Source organism: Plecotus auritus, assembly GCF_963455305.1.
Source record: "Plecotus auritus genome assembly, chromosome: 8".
Taxonomy (NCBI): Eukaryota; Metazoa; Chordata; class Mammalia; order Chiroptera; family Vespertilionidae; genus Plecotus; species Plecotus auritus.
In genome coordinates, this window is record NC_137782.1 from 61865961 (window position 1) to 61891323 (window position 25363).

At 41.3% G+C, this 25363-nt stretch overlaps 1 protein-coding gene across 2 annotated transcripts in view; it reads left to right on the forward strand.

The window, feature by feature from the left end:
* The window catches only part of PIGU (phosphatidylinositol glycan anchor biosynthesis class U), a 105896-nt gene that overhangs the window by 10473 nt on the left and 70060 nt on the right, over positions 1 to 25363 (forward strand). For both annotated transcript variants that reach the window (XM_080685024.1, XM_080685025.1), the window contains exons 3-5: positions 14575 to 14634; positions 15755 to 15817; positions 21716 to 21825. In XM_080685024.1, the coding sequence (XP_080541150.1) occupies positions 14575 to 14634; positions 15755 to 15817; positions 21716 to 21825 (233 nt within the window). The remainder of the gene's footprint in view (positions 1 to 14574; positions 14635 to 15754; positions 15818 to 21715; positions 21826 to 25363) is intronic.

The following is a 25363-nucleotide window of genomic DNA, read 5'->3' on the forward strand; positions in this document are numbered from 1 at the left end:
AGCTGACAGTCGTATGGGTGCTCCCTTGTAGGTAATTAACTGTTTTTCTCTTGCTGCTTTTAATATTCTCTCTTTGTCTTTTGCTCTTGGCATTTTAATTATGATGTGTCTTGGTGTGGTCCTCTTTGGGTTCCTTTTGTTTGGGGTTCTGTGCGCTTCCTGGACTTGTAAGTCTATTTCTTTCACCAGGTGGGGGAAGTTTTCTGTCATTATTTCTTCAAATAGGTTTTCAGTATCTTGCTCTCTCTCTTCTTCTGGCACCCCCATAATTCTTTTTTTTTTTTTTAAATATATTTTATTGACTTTTTACAGAGAGGAAGGGAGAGGAATAGAGAGTTAGAAACATCGATGGGAGAGAAACATCGATCAGCTGCCTCCTTCACACCTACTACTGGGGATGTGCCCGCAACCAAGGTACATGCCCTTGACCGGAATCGAACCTTGGACCTTTAAGTCCGCAGGCCAACGCTCTATCCACTGAGCCAAACCGGTTAGGGCGGCACCCCCATAATTCTGATGTTGGTACGCTTGAAGTTGTCCCAGAGTCTTCTTACACTATCTTCAACTTTTTGGATTTTTTTCTTTTTCTTTTTGCTTTTTCCGTTGAGTGTTTTTTGCTTCTTTGTATTTCAATTCTTTGACTTGATTCTTGCGTTACTCTAGTCTGTTTTTGGGTCTCTGTATAATATTTTTTATTTCAGTGTATGTTTAATTTCTAGTTGATCCTTTTTCATATCTTCGAGGGTCTTGTTATATTTATCAGCCTTTTCTAGGATATTCTTGAAAAGCCTTATAACCATGGTTTTTAATTCTATATCCAGTCATTTGTTTTCCTCCATTTCTTTCGTTTGTGATCTGTTTCTTTGACGCCGCATTTTCACTGCTTCCCTGAGTTGGTAGGGTAGATTTGTGTGCTAGGTTTCCTATATGGCCCAGTGGGTCTGCCTCCCCAGTTAACCTGAGGTGGACACTCTTGGTGCACCCCTTTGTGGACTGTGTGTACAGCGTTGTTGTAGTTAAGTCTTGATTGTTGTTGGTATTACTGGGAGGAATTGACCTCCAGGCCAGTTGGCTGTAAGGATCAGCTGTGTCTACGCTGGGAGAAGTTCGGTGCTGGAGACAGCCTTATAGGATTAGACCTGCCAAATTGCAATAGCCTCTGTGCTCAGCTTGGATGGGGTAGAGTCTCAGGGCGGAGCAGACAGTCTTGGCTTCCCGTCAGCCTTGCCCTTGCGCGCACGTGCGCGCCTTCAGACCTCTGCCTTCCCCGGCTCCCGAGTCTCCGCCCGAGAGTCCAGATTCCCCCCGTAAGAGCGTGGGTCCCCAGAGGCTCGCCTGGAACTGGGGTTCAGTACAGTCAGAACTGGGGTTCAGTGCGGTCGGGGGCTTCCTTCCTTCTCCCGCCAGAGAAAGTCAGCCAGGCTCTCAGCCGCCCTTCCTCTCTGCGCGCACAAAGACCCTTTGCCGTACCTCCAATTCTCTGTGAGCTTTTCTCTTTCCTTCTAGTTGTAGAATTTTCACTCAGCCAGCTTTCCTGTGGTTCTGGATGGTGTCCGTTCTGTCTTTTAGTTGTAGTTTTGAAATTGTTGTGCGAGGCAGCAGTTTAGGTGCTTACCTATGCCGCCATCTTGGTTTCTCTCTCTTTTTATTGATTTTACAGATAGAAAGGGAGAGGGATAGAGAGTTAGAAACATCAATGAGAGAGAAACCTCTATTAGCTGCCTCCTGGATGCCTCCTACTGGAGCCTGCAACCAAGGTACATGCCCTTGACCCGAATCAAACCCGTGACTCTTCAGTCCACAGGCCAACACTCTATCCACTGAGCCAAATCAGTTAGGGCCTTCCTATTCTTATTGACCATATAATTTTAAAGTAGAAGTTTTTTAATTTGATCATTTAATCCCCAAATTTTACAGGTGTCTCCCTAATACCTACTTTGAGCACTATTTTTTTTTCTTTCATCTCATTTTCTAAAGCATTCAACTTAGTTCTCATGGAGATAACTGTCTTTTGTATTCATAAGTCATTATCTTTGTATTACTATCTAATCAAACCATAATAACAAGAACTACTAGCAGAAGTAGGTTAGGAATAATTTAAGAGAATAAGCATACAGTTCAGTTATTGGGAACAGGTTGTATGGGCATACGAAAGAGTAGCCCACTAGCCAGGAGGGCTCAGGGTGCTATAGGCCTTGGGCAGTATGTTTTCTAGACAGACTAGGAATCCCCTGAGAGAATCCTGACATACTTTCATTATGTTCCAGCACCATATTATTTATATATCTTTTTCATGCCATTGTCTCCTTATGGAGGGCCATTCTTCCTTTCTTTTGTGGTTTGTTCTCTATTCTGATATTAGCTTAGGTTTTACCCTCCTAGGAGCCATCACTTTAAACTAGATTTGATGTTCCTCCTGTATTTTTCAAAGTATCTTGTGCTTATCCTTTTTATGGCTCATATCACACTCTTGAAATTGCCTTTGTACATGTTTCGCCCATTATAATATATGCTCATCAGAACAAGTACTGGCACCTTTTCATCACTTATTTTTTAATACTAGTGTGTAGCTCTATATCTGCATGTGTATTCTAAACCCTCGCTCCTTTCTCTCTTCCTTTAATAAAAACTTGTTAAATATATACCAAATGCCTGCTATGCTGCAAGTTGCTGGGGATACAGAACAAGATACAGCCCTTGGCCTCATGGTACTTATATTTCTGAGAGAAACAGTCAGTGAGTTTGTAAAAAATAAACATTTCAGAGCAAAGAATATCGCCAGGGATAAGGAAGGTCATTTCATCACAATAAAGATGTTAATTCATCAAGATGACAGCAATTTAAAATTTTTATGTACTTAATGGCAGAATTTTGAAATTCATGAAGACTGATAGACCTGCAAGGAGAAATAGACAAATTTACAGTGATAGTCGGAGATTTAAATATTCGCTCAATGATTAATAGAATAAGCAGACCGAAAAATTAGCAGATATATAAAAGACTTAAAAAACACTATCAACCAACCTGACTGCATTGACATTTATGGAACATTCCATCCAACAAGAGTAAAGCACATAATAATTTTTGAGTGTATATGGAACATTTGCAAGATAGATTATATTCTGAGCCATAGAACAAAGCTCAATAAATGTAAAAGGATTGAAGTCATACAAAGTATATTCTCTATCTACTATGGAACTAAATAAAAAATTGCTATCAGAAAGATATCTGGAAAATCCCCAAATATTTAAAAACTAAGTAACCAATCCCTAAGTAACCCATGAATTAAAGAAGAAATCAGAAGGGAAATTAGAAAGTATCTTGAACTGAATGAAAATGAAAACACAACCTATCAAAGTATATGGGATGTCACTAAAGTAGTACTTAGGGGAAAATTTACAGTTCTCAATGCCTATATGAGAAAAGAAAGGTCTCAAATGAATGACCTCCGTGCTATCTCAAGAGACTAGAAAAAGAAGATAAATTCAAAGTAAGCAAAATAAAAGAAGTAGAAGTAGAAGTTGGCTAGTGGGCTACTCTTTGGTATGCCCATACAACCTGTTCCCAAAAGTAGAACTTCTACTGTTTCTTTCTCATTGTAATTAAAAGAAAATAAAGATCAGAGTAGAAAAAAATGAAATAGAAAACAGAAAAACAATAGAAAATTACTGAAACAAAGTTGGTTCTTTGCGATGAACATAAAATTGATAAACTTTTGGGGTTGGTGGATAGGTTAACTGTAGTGATGTTTCATGGATGTATTCTTAAGTCAAAATTTATCCAAATGTATTTTATACTGATTTTTCCTCTATAAAGCTAAAGTTTAAGAGAATGAGATTTCAGTTAAGTGGTAAGTACATGTAGAAAATTAAAGCTGGGTAAAGGGAAAGAGTGACAGTCATCTATGTGTTAATATTAGATAGTGTTCAGGGAATGCTCTCTAAGGAAGTGAAATTTGAATAAGAGATCTAAATGAAGCAAGTAAGCAATATGATGTCCCTGATTTGGGAATGAGCTTGGCATTTGTGAATTGCAGAAAGATGGCCAGGGGTGCTAAGGCAGAATGAACAAAGAGGAAAATACTAGAGATAAATTTTGAGAAGAAGTTAGGGGCCAGATGTAGGACTTTTTATAGACATGGTTAGGAATTTGGATTATCTATCCATTAAAATATATATATTTTATTGATTTTTTACAGAGAGGAAGAGATAGTTAGAAACATTGATGAGAGAGAGAAACATTGATCAGCTGCCTCCTGCACACCTCCTACTGGGGATGTACCCGCAACCAAGGTACATGCCCTTGACTGGAATTGAACCTGGGACCTTTCAGTCCACAGGTTGACGCTCTATCCACTGAGCCAAACCGGTTGGGCTATCCATTTTTAATATAATTATTTTTAATATTTTTATTGATTTCAGAGAGGAAGAGGGAGGGAGAGAGATAGAAACATCAACAATGAGAGAGAATCATCGGTCTGCTGCCCCCCATTGGGGATCGAGCCCACAACCCAGGCATGTGCCCTTGACTGGAATCAAACCCAGGACCATTCAATCCACAAGCCGATGCTCTATCCACTGAGCCAAATCGGCTAGGACAATATAATTATTTTTTAATGTCCAGAGTTTGTAATGGGAGGGCCAGAGCTTCCTCCCAGATTCAAATTTATAAATTCTCAATTGGCTGGTAAGGCCTATTGGGATACTTCTTATCTAATTTGGTTTCTGGGAGGACTTCATTCACATCCTCAGTGGTCATTTGAGCAAATGGAATTATGTTCTTCATGTTCTTCAGCTCTTTCATATTCTTCAATTGTGATCTCTGAGAGACACAAAAAACTCAGCACAATTTTAACATCTTTTTTTTCTTTAGTATCCATCTGGACAGTTTATTTATCCTCTGATACAGGCATCTTCAGGACAATAAGCTTCTCAAAGCCATGTGCCAAGCTGGCCTTCACCGCATGGCCTTGTAGTAATCCCAATCAATAGCAGGTGGATTCTCAGGTAAAGTAGCCAACCTGGAGGTGAGAATCTCTCTCTGGGATTTCAGTGAGTTTTAGAACAAGTTTTCACCCAGTCATCTTGAGATCTTTCACCAACCCCACTGTCCACAATAGCAAGTAGATTTTACTTTTACATATTGAAAGGCTTTTAAACCAGAAAGAAGTATTCATATTTATTTTACATTTGATAAATATTGTTGTGGTTACTGTGAGGGAAATTGATTCTAGGGGCAAGAAGTAAAGCAAGGAAGAAATGGTGAGGATACTTATACAATAGTCTAAGCAGGATGACGGTGGCTTGGAAGTAGGGTGGTAACAATTAATATGGTGGAAAATAATTAGATTCTTTAAAAAGTGATTAGATTCAAGTTATAGTTTTAGAGATAAACTTGTTAATAGATTGGATGCAATATATGAAGGCAAGAGAGGATTTTAAAGTTAGCAGTTGAGTGAATGGTGGTGTTATTTAATGAGATGTTATTTAAGGAGGAACAGGTTTTAGTGGGGTGGAAAAAGAGTTCAGATTTTACCATGTTACTTTTGAAGTGCCTATTAGAGATCCAAATGGCAGTGTTAAAGCAATTGGCTATACCAGTGGTCAGCAAACGGCGGCTCGCGAGCCACATGTGGCTCGCGAGCTGAGGTTTGCTGCTTTGTTGACTAATGAGTTTGCCGACCACTTACCTAGACTCTCGATTCCAATAATTACAGGCTGTTGTTGTTCCTTGTGATTAAGCCCCTATACCAGTGGTTGGCAAACTCATTAGTCAACTCGCGAGCCGCAGTTTGCCGACCACTGGGCTATACCAATGTGAAATGGAAGAAGACAGATCCAGGCTGGAAGTATAAAATTGGGATCAATCTATAGATGATATTTGAAAACATTAGACTGGATATGATTACCTCGCATGATAGCCAGCTTCCATCCAAGATGTCCCCTAAAGATTTCCAACTTCTGGTATTCACAGCATATAATCTTTTTCTCATTGTACCAAAGTTGGTTTGTGTGACCAGTAGAATATGGCAGAATGGTGGTATGTCACTTCCTAGATTAGGTTATAAAAGACACTGCAACTTCTATCTTAGACTTCTGCAACTTTTTTCTCTCTCTTGGATCACTTGCTCTGGGGGAAGCCATGTCATGACCAACCTTATAGAGAAGCCTTTATGATGAAGAACTGAATCTTCCTGTCAATAACCAAATGAATAAGCTTAGAAGCAGATACTCAAACCCCTTTAAAACTGCAACCTCATGAGAGACTCTGTGCCAGAACCACCCAAATAAGCCACTCCTGGATTCCTGACTCTCAGACACTGTGTGAGATAATAAATGTGTGTTGTTTTAAGATAAGTTTTAGGGTAATTTGTTACAGAGAAATAGATTACTAGGACTCATAGGGAGTAAATTTACATAAAGAAGAATACAGAAATGTAGAGCACTCCAATATATCAATGTTCGGAAGGGGAAGATGAACTAGCAAATAAAGTTGAAAAGGAGGAATGTTAAGATAATGCAGTACATGGAAGCCAGATGAAGAAAGTGCTTTAAGGAGGGAGTGAAAACTATGTCAAATGTTATTGCAAGATGGGGAAAATTTGGACTGAAGATTGATGATTGATTTGCCCAAATCAAGATCTTTAAAGACTTTGGCAACAATATTTTCAGTGGACTATTGGGACAAGAGACTGATTAAAGTACACTGAGGCAGGTACAACCTTTGTGAGAAGTTTTGCTCTAAAAGAGGCCAGAGAAATTGTATGGTAGCTAGAGGAGAAATCTATGAAGACTTCTTAAATATTAGTATCTGCATATTTAGTTGCTATTGGGTATAATCCTATGGATCAAGAAGTTGATGATAGAAGAAAGAGATGATAATTGAATGAACAGTGTCTTTGAGGAGGCAAGAAGGAATGGGATCCAGTTCATAGGTGGAGGATTTGGCTCTATGTAAGAAAAAAGAAAGTTCATCACTGTTAATATGAGACAGGTAGAAAATATAGGTATAGATATAGAAAGTTGGTCAACTGGGTAATAGGAAAATAAGGTAGTTCTCATTTAATTGCTTCTCTTCGTGGAATAAGACATGAGCTTATTGGTTGAAAGTGAGAAGTGGGGAGGGAGGTTGGTAGTTGAGGAGAGGGGAAGATATGAAATAGTCCTTTCAGAAAGAATATGTTGAATGAATAAATGGAAGAGCTGTGTCTAACCACTTAACCATAGTTTAAAATGTAATTTCTCTCGGAAAATGCATTCTTAGACACAATGAGGAAGGCTAGAACACATTCTTACTCTTTTTCAGGTGTGTGTGCATGAGCACGCACTTGTATAAAAGAGGATAAAGGCATGAGATAGTGATTTCTAGCTAGAAGAAGCATGTTAACTTATTCTTTGCACGTATAAAATAATCCCTTTAGGACTGTTAATTTTTAAGAACTCTGAATGAAGGGGCAAAACAGTTGCTTCCCTCAAACACAGGGGGGACAACTTCAAATTCAGAGTCCTTTGCTCCTCATTCATGATTATGGGTTAATTTTCTTATAAGCTGGGTGTTCATAAATCTATAGCCAGCTGTATTTTATTATCTTGAAATAATAAAATATAAATAAATAAAAATATGTCAAGCCAAATGAAAAGAATACTTTTGAAAAGAAAGTTCATCATTGCTTTGCATTGTTAATCTTCAACAGATTTTAAAATCTAGTACTTAGGGAAAGGTAAGAGTAGGTGAAAGTGGAGAAGGAAAATCTGTACAGGAGAGAAAAAAGGAATTTAGCAACCACAGCTTAGATTTTTATGACTGCCTTCAACAGATGTGGCTGTGTTCTATGTTTAGCTAAGTATTGATAGTTAAATTGTGAATTTAACAACCTTGATTGGGAGTGTAGGCTTCTCTATCATCCTAATATATAAAAACACAGGGTTCATAACAACTGACTGAAGGCTCGACTGAACACTGGAAGTCAGCCCTGCAGTCAGTGCTGGGTTGCTGTGGTGACCTAGCACTGACTGCTGCTGGTGCAGGTGCATTGACCCAGCACTGACTACCAAGGGGCTGTGGATCAGGCCCGGAGAGAGGCCTGAAGAGAGAGGCAGGTTCTGATCCGCAGCTTCTGTGGCAGCTGTTGATCAGCTGTTGCCTCTCTCTTTCTCTCTGGCTTCACTAGCAGCCACGCCTCTGTTTCTCTCCAGGCCTCCATGGGGGCTGCTGATCAGCCCCACCTCTCTGATCAGGTCCGGAGATAGGCCCGGAGATGCTGACTGGTATAGAAATGGACCAATCAGAACCAAATCTGGGTGAACTGTGAGGAGTCAATGGCTGCCTAGGAGTTGGAGCTTTTGACGCTGACTGGCATAGAAACTGACCAATCAGAAACAAATCTGCGTGAACTTTGAGGAGCTAATGGCTGCCTAGGAGGCGGAGCTTTTGACACTGAGTCGCATAGAAACTGACCAATCAGAACCAAATTGGCCAGCAGGGGAGGGAAGTTGGAGGCGAGATCAGGCCGGCAGGGGAGGGCAGTTAGGGGTGATCAGGCAGGCAGAGGCAGTTGGGGGTGAGATCAGGCCAGCAGGGGAGGGCCTTTGGGGCAAGATCAGGCTGGCAGGGGAGGGCAGTTGGGGGCAACCATGCTGGCAGAGGAGGGCAGTTGGGGGTGAGATCAGGCTGGCAAGGGAGGGCCATTTGGGGAGAGATCAGGCTGGCAGGGGAAGGCAGTTGGAGGTAACCAGGCTGGCAGGGGAGGGCCATTGGGGGAGAGAATAGGACGGCAGGGGAGGGCAGTAGGGATCAGGCCTAAACCGGCAGTTGGACATCCCCTAAGGAGTCCCCAATTGGAGAGGGTGCCGGCTGGCCTGAGGGAACCCCCTCTTCATGCACGAATTTCGTGCACCGGGCTACTAGTAGTAGTATGTGCAATTAAACTACTGCATATATGTTAGTTCATTATGGAAACCAGCCCATTTACTGATAGGCTTTTTGAGAACTATTTGTTCTGATATTTCTGAGACTAATTTAGAGCCATTCTAAACTATCTGAAGCATCAAAACACTTTGAAAGGAGGCTATTGGTAATATAAATATCAAGTTACTACTTTTTACTAACAAAGATAAATGGGGAAAAAGGAATCCATTAGTAGATAGTTGTAAAAGCTTAATTCTTTTAGAACTTTGAAAGGCAAAGCTGATGCCCCCATTTTCAAAAAGAGGTAAAAAGTTGATCTCAGGCAGCTAATATACTGAGGTTTACTGTATGCTAAGTACTTTGTGCAAATTACACTTCATCCTTCCAAGAACCCGGTGAAATAGGTCACTATTCTTATTTTATAGCTGAGGAAACTAAGGCTCAGAGGGGAAATAACGTGTCCAAAGGTACACAGGTGAAACCTGGTTTTAATATACTTCTATTGATTTCAGAGAGGAAGGGAGAGAGAGAGAGATGGAAACATCAGTGATGAGAGAGAATCATTGATCAGCTGCCTCCTGCATGCCCCGCATTGGGAATCAAGCCTGGAACCCAGGCATGTGCCCTTCAGTTCTCAGGTCAATGCTCTATCCACAGAGCCAAACCAGCTAGTGGAACCTGGTTTTAAACCTGCGTCTGATTCCAAAGCTAGCTTGTTCTCACTACAAAGCCTGTCGATGAACTTTTGCAGTATTATAGGACACATTTTTGTGTGTGGTTGGGTTTAGGAAGAGGCACTCCTGAGTCACCAGCATGGACTCACTAAAACGTAGTCATGCACTTTCCTATTACAGTAGCAGACCAACTCTCCTCCCTAGAACAATTAGAAAAGCCAGATGAATACAAAAAACATCTGCTTGAAGACACTGGAAAGTACCAAGATAGCCAAGATTCAAGAGGCTGAGGTCCCAGAGAAGAAAGTACAAAAATGTGAGACTGACATTCTGAGCTGCTTTCTCCTTGATGCATTAACCAATTTATAAGAGGCACAGGCTGAGAGGCAGAAAAACAGAACAGAAATTGGCTGGTAAAAGGTTAAGGAATTATTGGTGATCTTCTGGTGCTCGGGAAATACGAATTTGAGTGCATGGCTAACCAAGGTGGCAGGGCTCTGGTAGAGGACTTGGCTTTCATTTGGAACCTCTGAAGGACTATACTCAAGGAAGAAGGGTAGATATTATTATAGACTAGTGGTTCGGTGCACGAAATTCGTGCACGGAGGGGGCGGTTCCCTCAGCCCAGCCTCCACCCTCTCCAATCGGGGACCCCTTGGGGGCCTGATCTCGCCCCAACTGCCCTCCCCTGCCAGCCTTATCTCGCCCCCAAAGGCCCTCCCCTGCTGGCCTGATCTCGCCCCCAACAGCCCTCCCCTTGCCGGCCTGGTTGACCCCAACTGCCCTCCCCTGCCCTCCTCTGCTGGCCAATTTGGTTCTGATTGGCTAGATTCTATGCCAGTCAGTGTCTCTGGGTCTATCAACAGGGCCTGATCAGAAAGGCAGGGCTGATCAGCAGCCCCCATGGAGGCTAGAAGAGAAATGGAGGCTGGGCTGCTGGCCAGGCTCGGAGGGAAAGAGAGAGGCAAATGCTGGTCAAAAGCTGCCACAGACGCTACAGATCAGCCCCTGCTTCTCTCTTCAGGTCTCTTTCCGGGCCTGATTTGCATCCCCCTCAGCAGTCACTGCTAGGTCACCCGACCTGCAGCCACAGTAGTCAGCGCTGGGTCCCCATGGCAACCCCCCCTCCCCCATTGCAGGACTGACTTCCTGATTGGTGTTCTGATTGGCCGGTTTCTATGCCAGTCAGCGTCTCTGGGCCTATCAACGGGGCCTGATCAGAAAGGTGGGGCTGATCAGCAGCCCCCAGTGGAGGCCTGGAAAGAAATGGACATGGGGCTGCTGGCCAGGCTCAGAGGGAAAGAGAGAGGCAAGTGCTGGTCAAAAGCTGCCTCAGACGCAACAGATCAGCCCCTGCTTCTCTCTTCAGGTCTCTTTCCCGGCCTGATTCAAAGCCCCCTCAACAGTAACTGCTGGGTCACCGGGCCTGCAGCCGTAGTAGTCAGCGCTGGGTTGCCATAGCAACCCAGCTGACATCAAGATGGTCAGCCTTTGGTCCTGATCGGTGGTTACACCCTGGTTCTATATTATAGAGACTAGTTTTATAAAGACTGAATCCAGCTTCTAATTAGCTAACCCCCTGATTAGATTAATGTGATATAATTCTATTCTAATTGCTTGCCAGAGCTTAAAGAAATCTTTTCTGGCCTGACTGGTGTGGTTCAGTGGTTGAGTGTCAACCCATGCACCACAGGTCACTGGTTAGATATCATGGTCAAGAAACATGCCAGAGTTGACCCTCAGTAGGGGCCTGCAGGAGGCAGCCGAGGGATGTTCTCTCTCCCATTGGCATTTCTGTTTCTTCCTCTCCCTTCCTTTCTCTCTTAAAACGAAACAAAACAAAACAAAACAAAACAAAACATACAAAATAACAAAAACCTCTAAAAGAAATCCTGTCTGAAGGAAAAAAGCCTCATCTAGAATCTCTGCAATTTTCATACACAAATGTTTACATTCAGTCCAAAATTACGAAATATAATAAGTGGCAGAAAATAAAAGCAATAAAAACATTCACAGGTGATCTAGATATTGAGTTATCAAATTTGGATTTTAAAATACATAACTGCAACCAATAATTAATATGTTCGAAAAAGAGATGGCAAGCAGAGAATTTCACCAGGGAACTGTAATATGTAAGAATGAATCAAATGGAAATTCTAGAACTGGAAAACAGAATAACAAGTTAAGACTTCAATAGGTGCCCTAGCTGGTTTGGCTCAGTGGATAGAGTGTTGGCCTGTGGACTGAAGGGTCCCAGGTTTGATTCTGGTCAAGGGCACATGCCAGGGTTGCGGGCTTGATCCCCAGTGTGGGGTATGCAGGAGGCAGCCGATCAATGATTCTCTCTCATCATTGATGTTTCTATCTCTCTCTCCCTCTCCCTTCCTCTCTCTGAAATCAATAATAATATATATAGCCAAAACCGGTTTGGCTCAGTGGCTAGAGCGTCAGCCTGTGGACTGAAAGGTCCCAGGTTCGATTCCGGTCAAGGGCACGTAACTTGGTTGCGGGCACATCCCCAGTAGGGGGTGTGCAAGAGGCAGGCTGATCGATGTTTCTCTCTCATCGATGTTTCTAACTCTCTATCCCTCTTCCTTCCTCTCTGTAAAAAATCAATAAAATATATTTTTAAAAAAATTATATATATATAGACTTCAATAGGTGAGTTTAATAGCAGATTATACAAAGATAAAGAAAGGATTAGTGATCTGGAAGATAGGTCTGTAGAAAATATTCAGATTGGAACTTGGAAAGAAAAGGATAGAAAACAGAGAGAGGAAAAAAAAGAGCTTTATGAGACACATCAAAAAAGGTTTAACATACATACAAATGGAGTTCCAAAATGGGAAAAGAGACAGAATGAGGCAGAAACAATATTTGAAGGGGTGGCTGAAAATTTTTTCAATGTTTTTAAGAGATTTTAATTCCAAAGCCCTATAAACACAAGCAGGATAAATTAAAAGGAAAGCATACATGATAAAAACTGCCCCAAACCAAAGATATTAAAAGTAGCCAAAGGGGTTTTTATCTTTAAAGAATAGTAAAATGGAAACTAACTTTTCACCAACAAAAGTGGTGGAATTCACAAGACAATGGAGAGTTAGAATTATCTGCCAACATAGAATTCTGTATTAAGTGAAAATATTTCTCAGATATAAAGCCAAAATAAAGGGATTTCCAAGCAAATGAAAATTGATAAGGCTCTGGCCGAGTAGCTGAGTTGGTTAAAGAGCATCGTCCCAAAAATCAAGGTTGCGGGTTAGATCCTGGTTAGGGCACATACAAGAATCAACCTATGAATGCATAAATAAGTGAAACAACAAACCAATGTTTCTCTCTCTAAAAAAAAAAAAATCAATAAAAAATTTAAAAATTGATAGAATTTGTTGCCAACCGACTTGCATTAAAATAATACAAAAGGACAGAAGGATTATGTCCTTGACAGCATCATGAAATATAGGAAGGAGTAAATAACAATGAAAATGGTAAAAATGTGGGTAAATCTACATAAATATTTACTGTATAAAATAATAATGTCTTATGGGTTTCATATATAAAATTAAAGTTGTATCAACAGTAATACAAAAGGCTGGGAGGAGCTATATGGAGTTAAAGTGTTCAGAGGTCCTTATATTGTCTAAGAAATAGGAAAAGTAATAATTTATATTATATTCTAATTAAAGCCAATGATTTACATCATAAACTGAAGGTTTGCCATTGAAAGAATAGAAGCTAAATATATAGGATGGGGCAAAAGTAGGTTTACAGTTGTTTGTATGGAAAATAATAAATAATAATACAAACATAGTCCTAGCCAGTTTGGTTTGGTGGGTAGAGTGTTGGCCTGCAGACTGAAGGGTCCCAGGTTCGATTCCGGTCAAGGGCACATGCCTGGGTTGCTGGCTTGATCCTCAGTGGGGGGTGTGCAGGAGGCAGGCGATCAATTATTCTCTCTCATCATTGATGCTTCTATCTCTCTCTGCCTCTTCCTTCCTCTCTGAAATCAATAAAAAATATATTAAAAATTTTTTTAATTAAAAAAAATAATACAAGAATAAACTCTTACCCTGGTTGGTTTTGCTCAGTGGTTAGAGTGTCCACCCTTGGACTGAAGTGTTACAGGTTCGATTCCCAGTTAAGAGCATGTACCTCGGTTGTAGGTTCCCCAGCCCTGGTAAGAGTGTGTGAAGGAGGCAACCAATTGATGTGTCTCTCTCACATCTATGTTTCTCTCTCTCGCTTCCCCTCCTCCCTCCCTTCCACTCTCTCTAGAAATCAATGGGAAAAATATCATGTCCTTGGGTGAGGATAAAAAAAAAGAATAAACTCTCTGTGTTTCACATACACACAACTATAAACCTACTTTTGCCCACCCTGTATAATCAACAAGCTAATAGAGGGGGAAATGGAATAATAAAAATATGCAGAAGCAAGCAAGAAAGGAGAGACAATAGCATAGAGAAAATGGGACAAATGGAAAATAGTAAGATTAAAACACAAGTAAATCAATAATTAGATTAACTGTGAATAGACTAAAAATCTAACTGAAAGGTAATCATTGTCTGATAATGTTAAAGAAAAATAATTATATGCTGCTTTTAAGAAATACATCTTACATACAAGGAGACAAGATTGAAAGTAAAAATATCGAAAAAGATATATCATGTAAACATTAACCCAAAGAATCTATTATATAAGGCTTAGAACTGAAGTTCACCTATACCTTTAGTGTGTTAACACTTCTTAAACAGATATTGTGATGGGTTTTGTTTATTCTCTTTATTCAATTCCGCAGATATTCCTAGTGGCACAAAATTACCCAGTGATACAAAATTATTCTCCCTCATGTGTACACTGGCCAACTAGCATAGAACAGTATTCTAGGAAAGAAAGACATTGTTACTGACAGGATAGCTTCTAACCCCACCCCCTCCTATGGAAACTGATAATAGTAAGATTTAAATTAATTTGCTTGCTTGTTTTTCTCCTGCAGACTCCATTAATAATATACCTCTTTCATTTCCTGATTGACTATGCTGAATTGGTATTTATGGTAAGCAACCTTCCACATAAAATGAATATGTATATATTTTAAATTTTATTGTCTTTAATCTTCTTGTTCTTAAGAAAAAAATCTATTTTAGGAGCTCAGGAGTTTCTTAGAATATAAAAGCAAAAACCTATTTTTTAATTTGGATTCATGGAACTGTAATTGTACATTTGATCCTTGAACAATAGAGGGTTAAGGGTGCCAACCCCCCACACAGTTGTCCCTCGGTATCCAGGGGCATTGGTTCCAGGACAGCCTCCCCCCCGCTTTTCCCCGCCACCCCATGGATATAAAAAAATGTCCTTGGGTGCCCAAGTCCCCTATATAAAATGATGTTGATCAATGCATATAGTTGGCCTTAAGCATCTGTGGACTCCCAACCCTGTATGGAAAACAGTACAAATATTTACTGAAAAATATCAGCATATAAGTTGACCTGTGCAGTTCAAACCCAGGATGTTCAAGATCAACTGTGTTATGGAAGTATGAAGAGTAGTTTATGACATATGACCAGTTCTAATTTCTTATACTTTTAAAATTTCATCTGTGAACTATGTAGCCTTGAATTTTCTAGCTCCAAGATTCTATGATTGGCTTTCATTATGGTGCCAGTGTTGAGGATATCCTCAATTTCCTAAGCATTCTGCCAAGAGATTCTGTGACAAGGACTTAGGCCTGGTGAGACTTTCAGGGGTAAGAAATTGGGAAGACAGGGCTATGTTTTGAGAGCATAGTAATTTGAAACACTTGCTTAATATAGGGTTGAAAAATCTGGGTAAAATAGGAGGTCCACTGAGCTCTTCCTTAATTATTATGAGTGCTATTTATTGAGGACTTACTCTGTTCTAGGCACTTGACATATATCAGGCCTACAAAGCAGTGGGTATTATTTCCGCTTTACAGAAAACTTAGTAACTTGTAATTATAAAGCAAGTTTTCCAGTGATACCTCCCTGAAAAGGCTTTCTCTTTGGGTAGTCCAAGTGAGGGCTGAGGTTCTGCCTGACTTTAAGAAGTCAGTACTGGATAGTCCACTGCCTTCCAGAAACTTCAGACCCTGGTAGCATTCCTTTACTCCCACACTAATTGGGTTCATTTCCTGTTACTACTCTTTCTCTTAACAGATAACTGATGCACTCACTGCCATTGCCCTGTATTTTGCAATCCAGGACTTCAATAAAGTTGTGGTGAGTAGTCAGTGTGTTGGACAAAACTAGTAGAATCTGGTAACCTGCTGGTATCTGTTATTAAAAAGATCAAAGGTCATGCATGTACTTAAGGATCCAACATGTTTTAAGACACTAAGATGTGGGAGTGCAGCTTCTGGCTTGTTCAGCCAGTCCTGGAATAGCCGAACAAGACAACTTTACTGATAGATACAGAAAGGTTTGCTTAATCTTTGTAGCTTAATATCCTCTTACCTGTGCCAGTTCAGACGTTTTAGAGCAAGTGGAATTGAACTACAATTATATTAATGAGGACCCTTAAAAATTATTCCATACCTTTCACCAGTTTTGTTTTTTTACAGAGGAAAATTAATACAATTTTTAACTCACTGTGTTATGCCTATCTGAGGTAAAATCAGATTCCCAGTGTAGTTTCTATTTCCCTCCAGAGAGCAATCTTAATTGGAAAAATTGGCATGTATTAAACACCTGTTGAAAGTGTTGATGCAAACTTTAGTTTTAATCCATATGTAATAGCCAAGGAGAATTGTATAGTGGGACTATTTTCATTTTCCTTGGTTCTGAGAGAGTTAACAGATTAACCATGTGTACTATCTATGTAGTTATTTTAAAAATTGGCTGCAATCCTCCTTAATTGGCTGAGAGCCACTGAGATTTAGACCAGGGTGAGAGAAGGCTGCATCCCATTAGTGTTGTCTGTTTGTGGTTCATTTTCACTTCTGTTACCAAGTAATAGAACCAGAAATAGCATTCTGCTTTTCTGTAGCACTGGTCATCAGTAACAAATGAAATGGTGAATTATAGAATTTTAGACCTCAAAGACACTGTTAAAATATCTAGACTGAGAGTTCTTTACTTGGGGTCCCTTATTAGGTCTATAAAACCCTTGAGATGGTATGAAAATTTGTATATGTATGTGCATATGTCATTTTTTTTTCATGTGGAGAGTTCATAGTTGTTAACAGTGCTCAAAGAGTCCTTAATTCATACCCTAAATTATTAAGAACTACATTTTAGAGACTTATTAACAACTAGCGGTGGTGTGTCCCTCAGCCTGCAAGGGAGGGCAGTTAGGGGTGACCAGGACTGCCGGCCTGTCACCTCCCAACTGCCCTCTCTTGCAGGCCTGATTGCCCCCAACTGCCCTCTCTTGCAGGCCTGATTGCCCCCAACTGCCCTCCCTTGCTGGCCTGGTCCTCCCCAACTGCCCTCCCCTGCAGGCCTGGTCCCCCCCAACTGCCCTCCCCTGCAGGCCTGGTCCCCCCGCAACTGCCTTCCCCTGCAGGCCTGGTCCTCCCCAACTGCCCTCCCCTGCAGGCCTGGTACCCCCCAACTGCCCTCCCCTGCAGTCCTGGTCCCCCCCAACTGCCCTCCCCTGCAGGCCTGGTCCCCCCGCAACTGCCTTCCCCTACAGGCCTGGTCCTCCCCAACTGCCCTCCTCTGCTGGCCTGACAACCCTAACTGCCCTCCCCTGCAGGCCTGATTGCCCCCAGCTGCCCTCTCTTGCAGGCTGGGTCCCTCCCAACTGCCCTCCCTGCAGGCCTGGTCACCCCTAACTACACTCCCCTGCTGGCCTGATTGCCCACAACTGCCCTCCCCTGCTGGCCATCTTGTGGTGGCCATCTTGTGTCCACATGGGGGCAGCCATCTTGTGTGTTGGAGTGATGGTCAATTTGCATATTACCCTTTTATAAGAGCAGGGAGTATATATCTTAAGCTAATGGAGCATGTGATTATATGGATGCTAAGTGAAATAAGCTGGAGAAAAAAGGCAAATACTGTATGATTTCATTTATATGTGGAATTTTAAAAAGTCAGACTCAGAAACAGCGTATTTTGGTGGTTGTCAGGGATTGGGGGTGGGGAAGGGGATTGTTGGTCAAAGGGTACAAACTTTTAGTTACAAAATAAGTAACTTCTAGGGAATCTAATATACCTATAGCTTAGAGACAGTAGTTAACAATGTTGTATTGTATACTTGAAAGTTGCTAAGAGAGTAGATCTTAAATGCTCTCACTACAAAAAACACACAACATAATTATGTGAGGTGATGGATGTGTTAACTAACCTTATTGTTGTTACTTAACTAACATTTTTGCAATATTTAAAGGTTGGCAAAAGTAGGTTTACTGTTGTTCATATGGAAAATAATACAATAATTAATAAATAATAACAAGAATAAATTTTCATGTACTCACAACTGTAAACCTACTTTTGCCCACCCTGTATATGTATATCAAATCATTGTGTTGTATACCTTAAACTTACACAATGTTATATGTCAATTATATTTCAAGAAAGCTGGGGGGAAAAATTTTAGGGGTGAGATGAAATGCTTTAACAAGATTCCCTGGAAGGTCAGAGATGATAAACTGAGCATGAGATTCATAAGCAGAGGAATTCAGAGACAAAGTAGCAATGATTATTTTCTTCTCCAAGATAAATTGTGTATGTAAACCATAGTCTTTGTTCTTTGAAGTTATATGCTAAAATATTAGGGGTGAAGGGTCATGATATCTACAACATACTTTCAAATGGTTCAGAAAAAAAATTATGTTTGTGTGTGTAGAGAGAGATGAAAAAATGTGGCAGAATGTTAACAGTTGCCCAGCCAGAGTGGCTCAGTTGATTGAGCGTTGACCTGTGCACTGAAAGGTTGCCGGTTCAATTCCTGGTCAGGGCACTTGCGGAAAGCAACCGATTGATGTTTCTCTTTCTCTCTCTCCCTTCTTCCTCTCTCTGTGCATGTCCTTGGGTGAAGATTTTTTTTAATAAAGAAACAAAATGGTGAATATAATAGAATCAGGGGCATAGAAAGGAAGTGGACTGACAATTCTCAAGGGGGAAGGGGGTATTGAGGACGCAGGAAGAAATTGGACAAAAATCTTACACCTATGGATAAGGACAGTGGGGGGGGGTAAGGGCAGAGGGTGGGGTGGGAACCAGGTGGAGGGGAGCTATGGGGGGAAAAAAGAGGAACAACTGTAATAATCTGAACAATAAAGATTTATTTTTAAAAAAAGAAACAAAAAATGTTAACAGTTGATGGATCTAGGTATTTCATTGAATTTTTTTCAACTTTTCTGTAGTTTGAAATTTTTCAATGTAATAGACTAGAGAAAAAAAATAGGTCCATGTCTTTACCCACCAATGCGTGTATGCATGTGTGTGTGTGAATAGAACCATGACCTCCTGGTTCATAGGTTGATGCTCAACCACCGAGCTACACGGGCTGGGCGAGTTCACTAGCTTATGTGACAGAAAATTCAAGGAGAATATTGTTGGCTTCATGCACCAATAATTTGTTTCTGAATTTATATGGAAAGATATAGAGGTTTTTTATTTTTTTCTCTGTGTGACTTAAAGAGGGAGACCAAAAACCAAATGAGCTAATTGTCACTACCTTGTTTTTTAGCACACCAAGACATTCTGTTATCATTTGCACCGACTTATATTTTGGAATAGTTTTGTTTCTTCATCCTCAGAATTCAGCCTATAGGAACATTTGGTTATGTGGTCAGAATAAGAATTTCATTTAAACTATGTCAAAAATTGCCCTAGCCAGTTTGGCTCATTGGGTAGATCATCCATCAGCCTGCAGACTGAAGGGTCCCAGGTTCGATTCCAGTCTAGAGCACATGCCCGGGTTGCAGGCTCTTTCCCCAGTAGGGGGCGTGCAAGCGGTAGCCAACCAATGATTCTTTCTCATCATTGATGTTTCTATCTCTCTCTTCCCTCCCTTCCTCTCTGAAATTAATAAAAATATATTTAAAAAAATAAACTGTGTCAAAAATTAACTTATTCTAAATGGCAGATTTTATATGATACTAATAAACTGTGGTTGGTTTAGATAGAGTATTGGCACATGTCTTCCTCCAAATCTTCCCCACTTTTTCAGAATGAGCCCATATCATACCCCCAGCAAGACTAAATTGCTCCTATATGAACTCCCTGTGTTTCCTTTTAACAGCCTTCTTTGTGGATCTCACACCCTTCAGGTGGCCTTCTCTGTGCAATAGAACTCCAGAATCCTTAGCTAGTGGGACCTCGGTCCTACCACTGCTACTGCAGCTGTCCTCACTCAGTGCTCTCTGTTTGCTGAGTCAGCCACCTTTTCTTTGATAAAAGCACCTTAGTCTATATTTTGTCCATTTAATTAAACAACCCCAACTGTGCATGGCAGCATAAGTTTTACTGATGATAATTCTTACCACTTAACTTGGACTCTCAGAGATGATCAAAGAGAGGTTTTTGAAGTTTGAAGTTTGTTCAGGTTTTCTGATTATGCCTCTAGCTTAAGTTATACAGGAAATCTGGGGTTACTTGTATTCCTGTGATGACCCTTTGATTTTCTTTTGAACTGAAAGATGACTCTTTATTTCATTTAAAAAATTTAAATTATTAATACCTAAGATATGAAAAAATATATAAAGAATAATACACTTGGCCGGCATGACTCAGAGGTTGAACATCAACCTATGGTTCGATTCCTGGTAATTGCATATGCCCGGGTTGCCGGCTTGATCCCCAGTGTGGGGCATGCAGGAGGCAGCTGATCAGTGATTCTCTATCATCACTGATGTTTCTATCTCTCTCTCCCTCTCCCTTCTTCTCATTAATCAATAAAATATATTTAAAAAATACATGCTATGAATCTATTTTGGCTTGAAAAATAAAACATTACACATAGAGTTGCCTCTCTCTATACTTTCATCTCCTTACGCCCCCTCTCACCAGTTACCACTGTTCTGACTTTAGTGTTTATTATTCCTATACATGGCCTTGTAATTTCCCTAAATCACATGTAGTATTATTTTGCATGCTTTTAACTTTATATAAATGGTACAATGCAGTATATATTCTGTTGTCACCTGTTGTTTTCATCATTAAATCTTTACTCACACAGTTAAGTGCTAGCTACTTTGGCTGCTCTGAATTACTCTATTTTATAATAGGTTGCAGCATTGACTTTATACGGTCTAAATAAGATTCTCTGATCATTAAATGAGCAAGGCTACCCATTTTGGGTTCAAAGACTTTTTCCATCTATAGTCTGACCCATGTTTACTAATAGGGTTGCCTAACTCTTTTTCATTCTGGAACACACCCGTGAACTTGTTGGGACATACCAGGGTAAGGCAAAAGCTTTCCACCCCCATCTCACTCCCTCTTACCTATCCAGCTGCCTAGCCACGCCCAGCCATGCCCAGCCCTCTTCCTCTTCATCCTGGCCATTCCCCACTTCCTCTTTGGAAGTCAACAACTTGAAACAAGAGAGCTCAGAAGAAAACTCAGGATACTGTGACATTCAAGGGATCATTTCACTTTGCATGAAAACATTTCACTTTGCTGATGGGACTTTGCAGTCTTTAGGCCACTGATAATAACTTCAGAATGGCTAAGAACTTTGCTTTGCCACCTGGTCATTCATATAGCCATTCAACAGGTGTTTATCCTTTGCTCACTGTGCCAGGAATTGCAATAAACACTGTCCCTACCCTGTGGAACTCATAGTCTAGTGAGGGAACCACATATTAGTCACATAAATTTTAAAAAAGTTATAACTGCGAACGGTGCTATGAAACAATGTGCATAATGGGGAGATTTTACCTAATCGAGGTGGGGGGTGAGTGTGCCTTCCTGAGAAAGTGATTATTTTACTGATATCTATGTGGGAGTTCACTAGGGTAAGAGAAGAGGTTGTTCCAGGTTAAATGTAAAGAAAGGCCTGGGAGCAGGAGGGGCATAATATGTTCATGATATCTGAACCCAGAAAGTGAGAGGTGGGGAGAGTGGGCATGAGATGCGCCTGGAGAGATGGGTCATGGAAGGACTTTTCTTTTCATCCTAAAAGCAACGGAAAGTAATTTGTTTCATGTGTTTTGTCATTTTTTCCAGTTTAAAAAGCAGAAACTCCTCCTTGAACTAGACCAGTACGCCCCAGATGTGGCCGAACTCATCCGAACGCCAATGGAAATGCGTTACATCCCTCTGAAAGTGGCCCTGTTGTAAGTATTCTCTGACAAAACAGGCTCAGTGCCAACAAATGCGAGGAAAATCTGATGAAACTTTCTCATGTTGTTTGTTGTATTTTTGGAGATTTGCAGTCTTAGTCATCAAGTATTTGCTGTAGTTCTGTTGCACAACTGGGGTTCTGGCCAGCAAAAGAGACAGAGCCATTCTTTCTCTGTTGGGACAAAGCCTCATACAGGAACATGCACAATCCACCCTTCACAGATTCTTTTTCACTCTATGCTGATCTGAGCTCTAGCCTACTTGTAACCACTGTTTGTTTCTTAAAAAAAAAAAAAAAAAAAAAAAAAAAAAAAAAAGATCATTCTTCAGTTGTGATATATGGATTAAATAATATTCTGATCTTTATGTGGTTGTTGTTTTGAGCAGCTTTTATCCTTCATGCACAAGTTAGCCCCCCATTTGTAGTTCAGAAAACAAGTACAGTTCCAAACAGACCCATCCCAGATGCCTAAATGGGTGACCAGTATGGGAGAGTGAAACTACAGAGGCTCTGTGAAAGAATGCCTTAGGAATATTCAGTGCTGCCAATAAGTTTAATTCTTTCAGGTTATTCCCGTTTATATTTCTGAGATAGGCAAATGTGAATAATTATTCAATAAACTAATAGTCATTGAATATTAATAATATACTAGTTTTAGGGATACACAGTAAACAAGTCAGACAAGTTTCCTCATGGAAAAACATGACCTTAGAACTTTAGAATTAGAAGGATCCTTATGAGGACAGTTTATTCAACCCTCTGCCTGTGTGTGAATCGCCTGTTCAGTAGTCCAGATAGTTGGCTGTGTAGCTGCTTCTTAAACATCACCTTCTATTTAGAAATGGTTCCCCCTGCCCCCACCAGTTTTGAGGTATCAGTTCATATCTATGTATTTCAGAAATATTGCTGGAAACTATTTAATAGAACCAGAGGTTTAGAAACACTATGAATCCCTTATGGACTAATATATCTCCTGAGGGTAGTTTTGTAATAGCAGCAGCCATTTCTTTAAAGGTTGTGTAATAAGCCTATCTGTCATTGCTGGAAAAAAACACACCAACAATTTCTAGGCCTTTGTCTTTAGAAGTACTAGTGTTACAGCCCTGGGAGGTATTGGATTTAAGGTCTTTATTTGTAAATAATAATTATAATCTCCCTGAGACACTGGTATGTTTCTTCCTATCTGATAATCAGAATTATGTAACTGGTCTCCCTTTTCACACTGTCTGCCAGGAAATGCAGAGCCAGATTTGAAGCTGATTATTATAGTGCTGTAGAAGACCAATTGGGTCTTCTTTCCTTGGCCTTTACTTTCTCCTTTTATTAATGTTTTCTCTGGTCTTGTTTCTTTATTTCTATTTTTATTTTACTGCTATTTTTTATTCTCGGTTCTTATTTGAGTCATCTCTAATCTTTTGTGGAAGCAAGATAGAAATTAATAAAAATAATAATCCATTATGACTATATGAGCTTTCCTTACTCACCACATTTCAAATTCATTTTCTTAGTCCATTCTTTTTCATCTCAGGAAAAGACTACATGTTTCAGCTCAATTCCATCCTAGTGGAAGTTCAGGTGTCCTGTGAAGTTCTATGGCAACTAGCTTGTCGAAGTCAGCAGATAACTTATTCCATCCTTGGGATCTGGCTGGTGGATACTGTTTTACTACCAAGAGGGCTAAATCTAAGCTGCTCTACCTTTTGAATGGGGGTAGCCTGTGTCACAGCTTAGGAACCTGACTGAGGAAAAAGTACTTTTTTGGTTTTCAGAGATGCATGTAGCATTCCTAAGATATATGATTTTGGGGAAATTGGTATAATTTTATCATTTTGAAGTCTGAGGTAGTAGAAAAAATATAGGCTTTAGAGCTGGAGAGACTTAATTTTGAATATATTCATTAGCTTGTGAACCTTGGGCAAGTTAATTAATCACTGAGTCTCAGCTTCCTCATCTGCGAAATAGGAATAATGTTATTGCTAGTTTATATGATCTCTGTAATCCTATATAATAAAAGCCTAATATACTAAGTGTCCAGTCAACTGGTCAGCCGTTCAACCAATCAAAGCATAATATGCTAATGATGTGCTAAGGCACTCAACTGCTCGCTATGACGTGCACTGACCACTCAGGGGCAGACAGTCAACTGGGCAACCAGTTGCTATGATGTGCACTGACCACCAGGGGCAGACACTCTGACCAGTAAGTTAACTTGCTGCTGGGGTCCAGCTGATCGGGACTGAGCGAGACGGGATTGAGTGAGATGGGCCAGACATGTCCTGGAGCCCTCCTGTGATCCCTCCCAGCTGGCCAACCTCCTGTGTCCCTCCCAGCCCTGATTGTGCACCGTGGGGTCCCTCTACCTAGCCTGTGCCCTCTCGCAATCTGGGACCCCTGTGGGGATGTCGGAGAGCCAGTTTCGGCCCAATCCCGTAGGCCAGGCTGAGGGACCCCACTGGTGCACGAATTCATGCACTGGGCCCCTACACTAATAAAAGAGAAACATGCAAATTAACTATCACTCCACTACACCCACAAGCCACGCCCACCAGCCAATCAGGAGCGAGTATGCAAATTAACCCAACCAAGATGGCGGCCAGCCACAGCGCTGGAGCAGGAGGCTTGGGTTGCCCCGGCAATGGAGGAAGCCAAGCTTCCCGCCTGCCCTGGCCGGCCCTGGCCTCCGCTCAAGGCTACAAAGTTTCAATTATAGAAGATAAATAAATCCTAGATACTTGCTTCCAGCCGACCCTGGCCTCCGCTCAAGGAGGTGCTGAGAAAAAAAAAAAAAAAGAAAAAGAAAAAAAGAGGGATTGGGACCTTGGGTCGCCAGGGGGTGATCAGGCCAGGATGGGATGGCAGGGGCCGTTGGGGGTAAGCAGACCAGCAGGGGTCCAGTTGGGGGTGAGCAGGTTGTCAGTGGGGATCAGTTGGAGGTGATCAGGACAGCGGGGCGGGGGCAGTTTGGAGTGAGCAGGCTGGCAGGCAGAGTGGTAAGGGGCAATCAGGCAGGCAGGCAGGCAGGTGAGCGGCTGGAGCCAGCAGTCCCGGATTGGGAGAGGGATGTCCGACTGCCGGTTTAGGCCCGATCCCTGTAAACCGGAAGTAGGACATCCTTTGAGAGGTCCCAGATTGGAGAGGGTGCAGGCCGGGCTGAGGAACAACCCCCCGCCATGCACAAATTTCGTGCACCGGGCCACTAGTATATTATAAAAAGCCAGTGGCCCTAATGCCGTAACGACCAAACGACCGTCACCCGACGGGTCACCATGAAGTGCTTGGAGCATCTCTCGGTCCCTCCCCATGGCCCACAGGATCCAATTGCAGCAAGATGGGTGGGTAGCAGGAGGGCAGGCAGCAGGTGGTTGGGTGTGGTGAGGTGGGTGTGGTGAGACACTTATGGGTGGGCGGGGCCATATGATTTTGTGTGCTGGGCCTCTAGTGCCTAAATAAGACAGTTTTCTATAGACCACATAGCCCAGAATAAGGAGTGAAAGTTCAGTACCTTTTACGCATTGGCCTCAATCCCACTC